General features: G+C 43.1%; 1 protein-coding gene across 6 annotated transcripts in view; it reads right to left on the bottom strand.

Annotated features, from left to right (window-relative positions):
• The window catches only part of LOC138141716 (putative P2Y purinoceptor 10), a 170,624-nt gene that overhangs the window by 28,987 nt on the left and 127,020 nt on the right, over window positions 1–14,617 (bottom strand). The window contains exon 1 of one of the 6 annotated variants that reach the window (XM_069062524.1): window positions 8,605–9,465. The exons of 3 other annotated variants lie outside the window; for them this stretch is intronic. Coding sequence is in view for 1 of the 3 variants with exons in the window: in XM_069062517.1 (XP_068918618.1) it covers window positions 7,963–8,012 (50 nt within the window). In the remaining 2 variants the exon portion in view is untranslated. Of the gene's footprint in view, window positions 1–5,415; window positions 5,679–7,962; window positions 8,045–8,604; window positions 9,466–14,617 lie in introns of those variants that run through there. 2 more of the 6 variants (XM_069062517.1, XM_069062525.1) reach the window with 2 other exon arrangements.

Below are 14,617 nucleotides of genomic sequence, written 5' to 3'. Positions count from 1 at the left end.
ATGGATGGATGGATGGATGGATGGATGGATGGATGGATGGATGGAAGGAGGGAGGGAGGGAGGGAGGGAGGGACAGGGACTAGACCTGTTATTCCTTGGTGAAGGGAACTCCCAATTAAAGACATTTCCCTACTGATGCAGGTTGATACTTTGTATGCAATTTATGGTCTTTGAACATTAGCCAGAGCACTGAGAACGTCATGCAGCCCATGTGTGTCAGAGTGGGACTTGAACATACATGTGCCTGACTTTGAGGCCAGCTCTCTACTCACCACACTACCTCTATGCAACTTCTTATATTTATACATATACTACTGATAACTGGGAAAATTTTGGCTTCTCCTTCCCCATCACAGAATCACAGGATTTAGAGCCTAGAGCCTAAAAGGATTTTGTAGAACATACAATCAAGAGCTCAAAGGGATCTCAGAGATCATCTAGTCCAAATCCCTCATTTTAAAGAGGAAACTGAGGCCTAGGGAGGGGAAATGACTTGCCCAAGGTCACACAGATCATACATGTCAGAACCAGGATTCAAATCCAGTTCTTCTGATTGCAAGTTTAGTAGGGAGGAGGTAAATGTTAGTTTTATCTGTATTTGTATTAATAATTGACATTAATGTAGTTCACAAATTAATTAATTAATAAATTAATAAAACATTAACAAAGTTCACAAAGCAAGATATATAAATGTAAGCCAGTATATATCAATCCATATGTAGACAGATGGTGCTTTAAGCTTTAATGGCTTAAACTAGACTTTTGAGACACTCACAATCATTCCTCTGAGGTAGGTACTGGAAGTATTATCCCCATTTTACATACAAGGAAACTGAGACTGTGACATAATGGAGAGTGTGTGGGACTTAGAGACAGGAAGATTTGGGGTTAAATGTGTGATAACATGGTCAAATCACTTAACCTCTGAACCTTGATTTCCTCTCTTATCTGTAAGTACCTACATGAAAGGGTTGTGCTAAGGCTTAAATAATGCATGTAAAGTGCTCTGCAAATTTTAAAATAAAATGTTGATTATTTTCATGAAGTGACTTCACCTGGGCCCACATGTAACTGTAATCCTTAGTAGAAGGATTTGAGCTCAGGTCTATCTTACTGCCACCCTGAAGAAGGCAGGGCCCACTCCCCTGTAATTAAAATACAGTGTCCCAAAGTCTTAGTGCAAGCGATTAAAGCTTAAAACTGTACTAAGACTTTGGGGATACCTTCTCTACAGTAAACTGTGCTTCATCAGACCAGGATCTTATTTAGGCAAATTCTCCTCATTTATGTTGTTTCAGTCATTTGGAAGCCTGGCACATCTTGCCTTGGGCACTGTGCAGAAAGTTCCTGGTGAACTTCAAAATGCTATATAATCATTATTCATTTCTTTGGCTATCCTGTGCCCCCCATCCCAATTATTTCATCTAAATTTCTCCAATTTGGTGAGAAGTCCTGCTCCAAGACTATAAGCTAACAGCTTCCCATAGTACTTAGGACAGCTCACCATGCTCCTGACCCTTCTCACCCCCTCTGAGCCCACACCCCCCAGGCAAGCAGAATGAAAGGTATCTTTTAATCCATTTCTTAAGACAAATTCTGCTCCATGGAGGGGGTTGGGAGGAGTGAGGAGAGCCCTTAGACCTTAGGACACATGGTCTGGAGGGGAAGAGGCCCTAGGACACTGCCCTGGGTAGAAGAAACAATATCCCCTATATGTGTTGACCCTAAGGCGCCTGGGAGTGCTGAGGGGGGGCTGCTCAGAGGAAACAGGACTAGGGTTTCATTTGTGGTGTGTGGCTTAGGAAAAGGGGCAGAGAAAACCCATCATCTGGCAGCTTCCTACTTTAATTATTCTTTCTAAATAGGTGCTAACAACTAGTTCAGGTGTTTCTAGCTGGTGCAGGAGGTATATATGTATGTACAAGTGCTGTGGGTGCCATAAACATCTCAGCACCTTGGGGCAAAGTAGCTGGCCGATCTGCCCTAGATGGCATCTGCCAGGCTAAGTCTGTGTTCGCTTAAGGCCAACTAACCTGAGATCGCTCAGTCCACACTCAGCTCAAGAAAGCCCAGAAATGCCCCCTCACATTCTCCAGCTCTTCCTACTGCACGGAGCCACTGCTGGCAAATTTAAAAAGCCCTCTGAGCAAGGTAGGGCAAGGAATGCCACCACCCATCTAGCCAGTATTTCAGTGGAGATGCCAAATCGGGCCTCCCAGCTCCAGGCCCTGAGCTCCTTCCATCGCACCTGCTCAGGTCCTAGCCTTAGGCAATGATGCTTGATGGGTCCCAGGAGGGGCCTTCGAAGGGCCCTGTCCTTGGAATGCTGCCGCCTTCTTTCCCTGTGACAAAGAAACCGAATGACTTGCCTTTTGTGCAGCTGTTATCTAATGAGTTCATTAAGGCTAGCTTGTCACTGTGTCCTTTGGGGACTTCAGCAGGTAAGGCTTGAGGCACAGTAGGTAGACCTTTGTTCCTCTTTTGGCTGACAGTTTCTATCCACAGTGAATGGTGCTGACTTGGCCGCCAGGGCAGATATCCTGCCGAGTTCCTAGAAAGTTTTATGTAAACTACAGTTCTTATCTCACTGGCAGCAAAGTCCTGTTAAGTAAATATTGATCTTTGCAAAGCAGTCTCCAGGCTTTGGCTAGCTCCCCACCATTTCCTCTACCTGATCCAGCCTAGTGTTCCAGCATTGAAGTCAGAAGACATGATGCCTCTGGCCATGACAGTGACAAGAGGCAGCTCAGTATCCAGAGGAATAGTGCTCTGGGCCTAGAGTCAGCGAGAACTGAATTCAGATCCAGCCTCAAACACTAATTAGTTGTGTAACCCTGGGGCAAGTCACTTACCCTCTGTTTTCTCTCAGTTCCTGAAACTATAAAATGGGTATAATAATAGTACCTACCTCCCAGGGTTATTAGGATCAAATGAGATATCTGTAAAGTCAGGCACAATGCCTGACACATAGTAGGTTCTATAGAAATGCTAGCTATAATAATAATTACTATTATTGACTGCCTGGCAGAGTGACCTTGGGCAAGCCACCAATGGCTAGAGAAATTGTTTCCTCATCTATGAACTAGGATAATCTGAAACGGGGAAATGGCAAAAACACAATGTGGCATTTCATAAGAAAGAGGTCATCTAGTCTAACTCTATCATTTAACAGAAGAGAACAGTGACAATGTGAGAAGCAAAAGACTTGGCCAAGAACAAACACACAACTCCTAAATAGAGGAGTTGGAATTTGAACCCAGTGAAAACCAAAGTGGCTTTGGAGTCAAAGGAGCCAGGCTCATTTATTACCTGGGTGATCTGTGCCAAATAATTTACCCTTGCTAAGTTCCAGCTTCCTCATTTGCAAAAAGGGAGGACTGAAATAAACTATCTCTGAAGTTCTTCCTAGTTGTAAATCTCCCATCCAATGACTTTAGACCTAGTGCTCTTAGGGCTAAGCCAAAGGTGAAAGTACTTGAAGGTTATTAAGCAATCTGTGAGTGCAAGACAGAATGAGAGCAACTAGATACTCTCAACTGAAAAATTGCGGATAATTCAGTTTTTGTTTAGACCGCTTTCTGACAAAATCAAGTAATGAAAATATTTATTTGATTGGTGGTGTCCTATGCCTCTGTTTCCTCATCTGTAAAATGAAGATGAGTAGATTATTTAGAGCTGAAGTGGCGCTTAGAGATCATCTATAGTTCAATCTCTCGTTCTCCAGAGAAGGAAACTGAGTCTGAGAGAGGTGGTAAAAGTCACAGGTCAAATGGCAGAGACAAGATTCAAACCTGGGTCCTCCGATTCTATATCTGTACCACAGGTGCCTATTTGTCATTTATCTGTGATTTTAATTCTCAGATAATTAGCATTCTTTTATTCAGAGATGGAAGATTATTCTCGAAGTTCTAAGTGTTCTCTATTTTCATGTATTTCATTTATCAAGAATTTCATTTTATTCATTCAAGTGAATTTTCATTTCTAACTAAAAATCAATGAGCATTTTCATCTTTTAATATTCTTTTTTTTTGCCTTTTGGAGGGCAATTGGGGTTAAGTAACTTGCCCAAGGTTACACAGCTAGTTTTTTTGTGTGTGTGGGTGTTAAAGTGTCTGAGGCCGGAACTGAACTTGGGTCCTCCTGACTCTGGGGCCAGCGCTTTACTCACTGTGCCACCTAGCTGCCCCAGTCTTTTAATATTCTTACTAGTGTGCCTTTATATTTAAAATTTTCTTATTATTTTATCTAACTCCATGAATTTACCCACTGATATTTTGTTGAGTATTGTATTGAATTTACAAATCAATCTGAGAAATGCAGGCATTTTTGCCAGCTTTCCTAACCACCGTCAGGTTATAGTCAATTTTATTTGAGGAATCTTTATTAAGTGCCTACTAGGCGCAGGCAATTATTCATTTCTTCCTTTATTTCTAAGGGAATTGTTTTACAACTGTCTTCGCAACTTGATGCAAATTATGGTATTATTTTAAATGTACTTTTCTTTCTTGATTATGGTTAATAATCTGTAAGAATTTTAATGATCTTCATGGCTTTATCTCACTTATAGGATCAGATATTTAAACCTACCAGGGATCATAATCTAGCTCAAGCCCTTCAATTCACACAGGAGGAAACTGAGGCCCAGAGATGTTAAGTATCTTATTCAAGGTCACACAGGTAATAAATGTCACAGCTGAGAATCAAACTCAGGTCCTCTGACTCCAGATGTAGCTCTCTTTCATAAGAATTACCCTTTGGTATATGGATTGTCTCTATAAGGCCTTGAGGGCAAGGACTAGGCTATAAAGCACAGAAGGCTGGTAATGAATAAATTGTATATTGTAGTGATACACAGAAAAATGTCTAAAATATGTGGGCAAGAAGTCGAGGAGGAAGAGCCCCTTGGCCAGGAGTTAGGCCATCTGCCTGTGCGGCTTTGGCCAAGTCATTTTGCTTCTGTGGGTTTCTGTTTCCTCCAGTGTTTTTATTTTGGAGGTGAGGCTGTGGAAGGATTATGAGGAGGAAGAGAAGAGTGATAATAATGCCCAAAAAGAAGAAGAAAAAAAGAAAAAAATGACAAAAACACAGAAGAAAGTTCAGAAGGGGACACAGACAAAAAGGACAGTGTTGATACTACCATGTTAAATTTGATAGATGTTTAAAAGAAGATAGACATATAATAGAAATCATGGTTTCGCATACAGTCCTGTCTTCCTTAGTTTTTTATGGAAATGTTCAAGGTCATAATTTAAAAAGAAAAAAATTAAAAAGAGTAGAAACCCAAGGGATTAGGGGGTGGGTGGAGTGCAGAGGAGAGGGAAAGAGGTCATATATTGTCTGCCTCTACAGAAAAGGCTAACTATATAGTTTTTTCTTCATTAAAATACCAAGGAAACATGATTAAAAGAAACTTACTTCAATAGAGTTTGATATCTTTCAAAAATACTTGTCCCACAATAGTAAACCTTCACAAAAGCCAGTGCCTCATTTTGGTCCGCAATAATCTCTTCTTTGCCATATATACGATTGTCTTTTTTCAGTTCAGTTCGCTTTTATTTGATGCTGGTGATGACCCTCTCCACTTGAATACTCTCTCCTATGGGTTTTCTCTCCTTCTTTCCTTCTTTTTTCCCTATCTTGTCTAGGCTGAAAGTGTAGGCACTAATGGGTCTGACTCCACTGATGACCTGCAAGGAAGCAGAGAATCCATTCTGTTTCTGACCTAGGACTGTTCACCTCCCTTTAGGAAGCTTGGATGACATCCCTCTTCTCCCCCTCTTCGTTCCCAAGGGCTTACCATATTGGTGCCAAACTTGGAGGAGAGAATGAATTAGCTTTAGCTCTATGATAGCTTTAGAACTCCCTGACTCAGGTGATTAAGCAGCCTCAGTTTTCCCAGTAGAAGGGACGTCTGGCCTTCTGGGGGTTTTCATGATACTGCCATGTCCTGGTTTTCCTCTTTCTCAGTCTCTTTTGCTCTTTCATCATCCATATCCCACCCTTTCACTGTGGACATTCCTTAAGGCTTTGTATTAGGCCCCCTTCTCTTTTCTGTCTATATTCTTTTTCTTGGTGACTTCATCAGTTCCATGGGTTGAATGATCATCTCCATGCTGATCTCTATATACATCCCCAGTCTCTCTCCTGAGCAGTGGGGCATCAATAACTGCCTACTGGACATTTAAAACTGGATTTTCTGAAGGTATCTCAGTCTCAACATGTCCAAAGCAGAGAACCTAGCACAATGCCTGACACACAGTAGGTGCTTAATAAATGCCTATGGAGTGATACAAAAGTGAGATAGTACCTGACTACCAGTAGTTTACATTGTGCTGGGAAGATATGACATGTTGACAGATAACTCAATATGGGCTATATACAAAATGAAGGCAGTTGTTGGGTTGGGTAGTGATCCAGAGCATGGATCACTAGAATATTAGAGCTGAGAGGAATCTTGAATCCTAGAATGTTTCCTAGATGGGCCCTTAGAGACCATCTAATCTGAACCCTTCTTTTTACACTGGAAGAAATGGAAGCCCACAGAGGCAAAGTGACTTGGCCAAGGCCACAAAGGCAGATGATCTGACTCCTGACTGAGGGGCTCTTCCTCTTTGACTTATCTGCAATCCTTTGTATTATGTAGACCAAGTCTAACACACACAGAAAAGCTACCAATTCCATAGAAAAACCTGGAAATACTGAGAATTCTAAACAGAGTCAAATTTAATATTCACTTTAACTTTGCTTTAGAGCCTCAGGACAAAACGAAGACTTCTACAATTCAAATGCTCTCTCCCTTCCCCCTCAAAAAGCAGTAAAGAAAATGGACATAAAAGGCTTTCCATCTGATCAGACAGACAGAGCTGTGGGTATAACTGCTTGACAGTGGGCAATGTCTGATAAAAACTGTGGATTTCAAAGAAATCCCAAATTTATAAGAAACAGTTATGTGGGGGTTTGTCAGCTTGCTAACTAGTGTAGATAAAAGCCCAAACAGCTCCTTCCTTTGCCTAGATCTCAGCAGCACACTCACAAACCCCTTTTGGCAACTCTTCTCTTCATTCCCCCAGCCACAATGGCCCCACTTCTCATTCCCCAGTGCTCTCCAACCTCCACTGTTTCTCCCGCTCACAATCTTTTATTCCAGCAAGAGCCATGAAAATGCCACCCATGTCTGCCCACCAAGGGCTACCTGAGTGTTCAGTAAATGCTGCCTGAGGGGAAAGAAGCGATAGTGAAGAAAAAACAAAGAGAAATCTCCCTACTCCCTTGTCATACTGATTCTTCCAGGGAAGTTGGACCATCTCATTCACAGTACACTTTCTATTCTCAAAATTGAGACTGTTCCAGAAAACTCAGGATACACGGTCATTGCACCAAATTGTTCTTTCATTGTCCCTAGACAAAGTTGGGGTTCATGGATCTAGAGTTTGAAAGGATATCAAAGGCCACTTGGTCTAATCCTACCATTTTACAGATAAGGAAACTGAGGGACGGAGAGGTGAAGTTGTTGCACTGCAGTAAACATCAGAGGCTGGATTTGAACCCTCTAACTCAAGAGTCATACAGCATTCTAAAAAGTAATTTCAACATCAAAACTGAAGAGAAAACCAAAACAAACTGGCCACACTAGTTTCTGGAGCTCTAAATGCTAATCCTAGCAAAACTGAAATCTTACCCCAGATTGGCTGTGATTGCTATGGTGGTGGCTCTGTCAACCAGCCTCTAGGGCACACCTCCCCCCTGGGCTAGAGAAGCCATTTGGGGAAGATATTTTGTTATTTGCCCCTCAAGATTCCCCTTGGCTCTTCCATCATGCACTAGCTTTGCAGTCGCCCTTTTCACTCCTTCTGGGTGAGGGTTTCCATGGCTCCTGCCCCAAGCAGGCCCATTCTTGCCTCTAACTCCGTTTCTCTTCAGTGATTAGTTTATTCACTGGCCAGCTTTTAAAATGAGTCCTACCCTTGGATGAAGCTTGGCTCCTTCTCCTGCTGTTCCAGGCCTAGTCTCATTAGTGGCTGTGTGGCCTTTTCCCTGGAATCTTTCCAAATGACATCAGTTTCCTCCAGCATCCAGAAGCATCCTCTAGAGAGGGAGGCGTGAGCGGGCCAGCCTTGGCAGGAGGGAAGTCTGAGTGGCATAGTGGCAAGAAAACTGATCTAGTGACAAGGACCTTAGTTCTGGCACCAGATCTGCCACTAACAAGCTTTAAGACATATTACTTCTCTAAGCCTCAGTTTCTTCATCTTAAAAAGGGGGATAATAATAACAGCCCAATTTTTATACATGGTGGCATAACTCCCATTCTTTTAGTCTTTTAAGCTTTCTAGCATGCTTTCCTTATCATGACCCTGGGAGGAAGGTGACATGACCATGACATGTCATAACTTCTCTGGACCCTCATCTATAAAATGGAGAGTTGGATTATATTATCTATAAGAGGCCCCCTCCAGATCTGGAGCTATGATCTAATAAAGCATTATTTCGATTTTACAGATGAGAAAACTGAGGCTGAGAAGACATTAAGTGGCTTGTCCATGAGTTTTCTATCTGGAAGATATCAGAGCCTCACTTCAAACCCCGGTCCCCTGACTCTTTCCATACCTCTCTCAACAGGAGGCAAACGGAAGGGAGGTAGGAGGTCACCGATAAAAAGCAGGGAAGAACTGGAAACATGGGAGGTGCTCATCAGGGATCCAAGCCTGGTCTTGCATTCCATCGTGCTACAATGCAAACACTGATGGGACTATGGGTGATGGGGCCTTATTCATTCACTGGCACAGAGACATCAAACTTGCAATTCTGTTGCTTTTCCCTTGTAGCCCCTTTGTTGCCTAGGATACTGATGGAAGCACTCACTGTATAATAGGGCAGAAACTCTGGGGGCTTTCCAAGCCATAAATAAAATGGGTGGAGTGGGGGTGGGCAGATGAGAAAGGGAATTCCCCCCAGGGGATGTGAGCATCATTGGCTACCTCACCGAAAGGAAGGGTCCAGGCTTGAGTCAGGCCTTAGGTACAATCAAGGTCAAGGTCAAACGGTCTATTCAACATTAACACAATAAAGGTCAATGGCAGGGATTCAGGCAGGCCCCTGGAGAGGGAAGTTCAGGCCTTGCTATTACTGTACTGAGAGAGCCACACTGAATTCACAGTCCTCCCTTCAAATACCCAGGCTTGTTCTTAACCCCTGGACTGCCTTGGACACAGAACAAAACACTAAACTGCTTGGGGCACTCTCTTTGTCCTGGCCTAATCTTTTAGCAAGGAATAACCTTCCAGTGTGTCAGTATAGACAGCACAGTGTAGACTGGATTTAGAATCAGAGGAGCTGGGCTCACATCCCACCTCTGCTGCTTCCTATTTGGGTGATGTTGACAAGTCACTTTCTCTGTGAGACATCAGCCTCTTGTTCTATAAAGTGAGGGGGCTGGGCTGACTTCTTGGGTCTATTCTACCTCTACAAAGGATCAGACATTCTAGTTCCACCTAAACTCCCTTCTCCTCCCAGCTTTCCTATTACTGTCCAGGTCTTGAAACCTATGGTCATCCTCGACCCTTCACTCTTTCTCATCACCACTCCGGTCTAATCTGTTGTAAACTTGGCATTTCTACTTTCGAGAAATTTGACACCATTTGTCATACCTATGCCTGGAATGCTCTCCCTCCTCACTTCTACCTCCTACCTTCCCTAGCTTTCTTCAAATCCCATCTTTTGCAGGAGATCTTTCCTGGTCCCCCATCCTTAACCCCCCCCCCATTTGTAGAACCTTACTTCTGAAATTACCTTTAATTTACACTGTATGTATCTTCTGTGTACATTATTATTAGCATATTTTCTTCCCCATTAGAATATGAGCTCCCTGGGGGCAAAGACCATATTTTGGTCCTTCTCTGTATCCTCAGCATTTAGCACAGTGCCTGACACATTGTAACTGCTTAATAAATGCATGTTGACTGATTAATCACGTATCTCAAAAGGTGCTTCCAGCGCAAAATCATATGAGCCTATGACATGCACTGTTTAAATTACAACTCCCAGTAGATCTTGGCACCATCAGTTCTTTGGGATGACTTATTTCATTCTAATCTCTGAATAGAATTTTTTTAATAGTAGCCTCTGGGAGGCACTGATTTCTCCTCACCAACCTTGGCCTGGCCCCCTAAGCTGCTCCTCACTTCTACTAAGAAAAAAATGCACATTTTGTGTTTTTTCAGGTCTTTGCCAGAGGGAAAAAGAATCCTCTGTGCTTTGAATACTGACATCACACATTTTCAAAAGTCCCTAAACAGTCTATACAAATGTCACAGAGACTCAGAGACTGCTAGATATACTTCCTTTTTAAAATTTTTCCCTCTTGGTTGGCCCAAAACACAATCATGGCACATGACGATGCTGGGTAATTCCCTTTTCCCTTGCTGGGACAGGGGTATTTGGCATGCATGTGTGTGGTGTTGTGTGGGGAGGGGGATGGAGTAGAGAAAGCACAGTGTTGAAAAACCCTTTACCTACAACAGACTTCAGCTCTGTCTTAGCAAGGGTTACAGCTGTGAAAAGCCTAGCCTGGACTCAAGGCTCTCTGGATTGTGAGAAAGCATGGCAGAAAGTCTGGATTGTGAGAAAGCATGGCAGGAAGTCTCAGTTTTCAGTAACATAGAGCAGAAAAGGGGAGGCAAGAACGTCCATGCTTATGAGCGCAATGCCAGGGATCAGCCTTTGACATGTTTAGAGCTGATTAAAATGACAGGGGTGGGAGAGGGGAGATAGCCCTGTCCATGCCCTGTGGTAGAGGCCAGGGGGGAGATATAGAAAGGAAAGGCTTGGGGATGTATGAGTGACATTAGGAGAGCAGATAAGGATGCCTTTGGTGCCTGATTAGCTAATTCTTCCTGAGTGTAGTCAGAAAGATTGATGGAACATGATGCCCGAAGGCTGCTAGATAGGTCACTAGTGCTCAGAAACCATCCACACAACACTTGACAGGAAGGGCCCCTCTTGACTATTAACTGTTCAAACTAACTGGAGAAAGCTGGAAACCCCCTAATCTCCTGAGGGCTCTTGTGAGGCTCTGTGAGTAAGAGACAAGGTTGTTAAAACAATAAGCCTGACTGATTTATTAAACAGGGACTTTGGGCCCCAGTTTTTAGTGCCTTGTTTTGGTTAAGAAGAGTTTTTTAGCTTGAGCCTCTCCAACATTTCTCTGTGTGGGAGTGAAGTCCATCCTTATAAAAGCTCCCAGATTGGAAGACCCAAACACCCCAAACATAGACTGGACCTGGGAAACAGATGGAACAGGCACAGGTCAGTGGAAACTCTATGATGAGACTGGTCTGGGACCAAAGTGTTTTGGAAGCCAGGGCCCTTTCTGTCAGAAATCACCAGAGGCTCGATGAGCAGTAACTGGGATGCTTTGGTCCATGACAAAGCCATCTGTTAGTTAGAGTACTTGGACCAGCTCACATATTTCTGGAGAGTAGCAACCCACCAGCCACCAACTAGTAATGACTTGTCTCTGCTGAATCCTACACTTCCCACGCTCTCCTGCCAATTCTTTATAGCCATTCAGGCCCTTTCCATTCTTCAATCAAGCAAGGATTTGAGAAGCTGTTACGTGTCCAGCCTCAAGCATTACTAGAGAGGGAAACTGTTATAGCTAACACGTGTAGCTTTAAACAGCCCTTGTCCCATGGACAGCTGTTTGACTGAAGAATTCCAGAACAGAGACGGGGAATCTCAGGGTTGGACCAAGACTCAGAGGGAGCATAGGATGTGGATTTAGAGTTGGGCAGGCCCTCAGAAGTGATAAAATCCAATGCCCTTATTTTACAACAGAGGAAACTGAGGATCAGAGAGAGTTACCTGAGTGGGAAGCCCTCTTTTTAACATTCTCAACAGTCCTTTCATCTATGCTCTAACTACGTGTGTGACCTTAAGCAAGTCACTTTCCCTCTCCAGGCTTTAGTTTCCTTCTCTGTATAATGAGGACCTCTAAGGTATCTGTAAAGCTCTAAAACCCCAAGTCTTAATGTCTACTTTTCAAACCAGGATAATGATGGCATCTCTCCAGAAAAAAAGATAGATAGATATATACAGGATACACTTTAATCTGCATTATTGATAATCTACATGCTTAGCATTTTCTCCATCCATTTCTCAAGTTCAGACAATCCACAAAACAATAAATCAAGCCCTGTTTTATAGCAATTGCTGATTGAGGTGGAAATGTGGCTCTCCGAGTTCAACTTGGCTCCAACATACCTGCCAGTCAGCCAGAAGGGATCCCCAAGAGGACACTCCAGAGTGCAAAGGAAAGACCAATTTGTATTTGCAAGACCTGGGTTCAAATCCAACCTTATGGATGGACCAAGTGTTGGGCCTAAGGTCAGGATGGCCTGGGTTCTAACCCTACTTCAGACACTGACTGTGTAACTCGGAGTAAGTCACTCAATCTCTTGAAACTTCAGTTCCCTCATCTGTAAAACTGGAACAATAATAGCAATAACCTCCCAGGGTTGTTGTAAGGATGCATTTTGTCAGCCTTGGAGCACTATATACATGGTAGTCATTATCATGATGATACAGCTGTACTAAAGGAGCTCCATGGGCTCTTCCAACTCTAAGTCCCATGAGATTTAGTACAGGTAGGAGTGACATAACAGTTAAGAAGGGAAGGCAATTGGGGCAGCTAGGTGGCGCAGTGAATAGATGCCCTGGAGCCAGAAAGACCTGAGTTCAAATCCCACCTCAGATACTTAACACAAAACTGGCAGTGTGACCTTGGGCAACTCACTTAACCCCAAATGCCCTGCCTTCCCCGCTCCAAAAAGCAAAAAAAAAAAAGGAAGGCAGCTGCCTATAGAGGGTGATGAAGGGGATCAAGAAGCCCTTCTCCCCACTCAAAAAAAAAAAAGGATCCGGTATCACTGTGCCTGAAATACCACCATTACTCATTCCTTTGGAGTGATTCCAGACTTCTTGTGATAAGGTGGTACTTCTGGGAGGGGTAAGGCCTAAACTTAATTCCCATTAAGGTATTAGTAATTTATCTGAAAAAAAGAGGTAACATTTATATAGCACAACATAATACCTTATTCGAGCCATATAACAACCCTGTGAGGGGTGGCTAGGTGGTGCAGTGAATAGAGCACTGGCCCTGAAGTCAAGAGGACCTGAGTTCAAATCGGACCTAAGACACTTAACACTTACTAGCCGTGTGACCTTGGGGAAGTCACTTAACCCCAATTGCCCTCCAGAAAGCAAAAAATAAAAAAACAACCCTGTGAAGTAGGTGCTATTATTATCCCCATTTTATAGATGAGGAAACTGAGGCACAGTGAAGTTAAGTCACTTAACAAGGCTCATACACCTAATAAGTGTCTGTGGCAGGATTCAAACTCAGGTCTTCTTGACTCCAAGACCCACTCTTTAGACCATATCACCTGAATGGTTTCTTAACATTCCTATGTACTTTAAGGTTTCCATAAGGTTCCCATAGGTTGTTTTGTTTGATGGAGACTGGAATGGAGAAGGTAGAGCTATCTGAGAACACTGGGGTAAAGAACCCCCTCCTACAGAATGTCTGTCTTCCACAACCTTGAATCTGTAAAACAACACTTTGAAAGAGAGACTGGGATTGTTAGTCCTACAGAACACAGTGGGCAACATGGTAGACTTAGAATCTGGGAGCTTGCCTCAGTTATTTACCAGTTGTGATGATTACAGGCAGTCAAACCCCTCCCCCCATGATTCTTAGGTTCCTCATTAGTAAAACAGAGATGTCAAAAGTACCTCGAGCACCTACCTCACTGGGTTGTTGTGAGGCTCAAATGAAATCATGTATCTACACACAGTGTCCTACAGATATCAGTGTTTTTGATTTTGATTATTAGTCATAAAGGAGGGTTACATCCCTGACTGGCTCTGCCACATGGCAACAATAACCCACCCCAGCCCTCTTCCTTTCCTGGGGGTAAGGGAAGGAGGAGAGAGGGAAAAGAAATGGTGAAAGAGACTGAAAGATGGGGAGGAGAAATAGTTCCAAAATCACTTTCCAGTGGTAGGATTTTGAGCTAGAAGAAACCTTAGAGATCAATCCAATCATTTTGCATAGAAGTAAACTGAGACCCATGAAAGGTGAAATGATCTGGCCAAGATCTTAATACATAGCAACATTAGCTATCAAACTCAAGACCTATAACTCCAAATTCAGTTCATGGCACACTACTGTACCTCAGGGTTAGGACCAACTCCTTAGCTCTCTTCTCCTCATAAAATAGCAATTCAGGGCGGCTAAGTGGCACAGTGACTAGAGCACCGGCCCTGGAGTCAGGAGTACCTGAGTTCAAATCCGGCCTCAGACACTTAACACACACACACACAAAAACTAGCAGTGTGACCTTGGGCAAGTCACTTAACCTCAACTGCTCTCCAAAAAAGGCAAAAAAAATAAAATAGCAATTCATAGAATGCTAGAGCTGAAATTAAGCCTCCAGATCAACCCATTTTACAGATGACAAAACTGATTCCAGGGTCCTTTGAAATCAAAGAAAGAACCTTGGCCAATCTTGCAATCAAGGCTGGATTAGGATGGTTTCTGCTGTTTCCTTCCCACCCCAGG

The sequence above is a fragment of the Petaurus breviceps genome, unplaced genomic scaffold, assembly GCF_028583685.1.
Source record: "Petaurus breviceps papuanus isolate PSGF00001 unplaced genomic scaffold, PetGlider_PUasm1.0 90459, whole genome shotgun sequence".
Taxonomy (NCBI): Eukaryota; Metazoa; Chordata; class Mammalia; order Diprotodontia; family Petauridae; genus Petaurus; species Petaurus breviceps.
The sequence above is the reverse complement of the archived record's forward strand: the minus strand, read 5'-3'. Positions and strand labels throughout refer to the sequence as shown.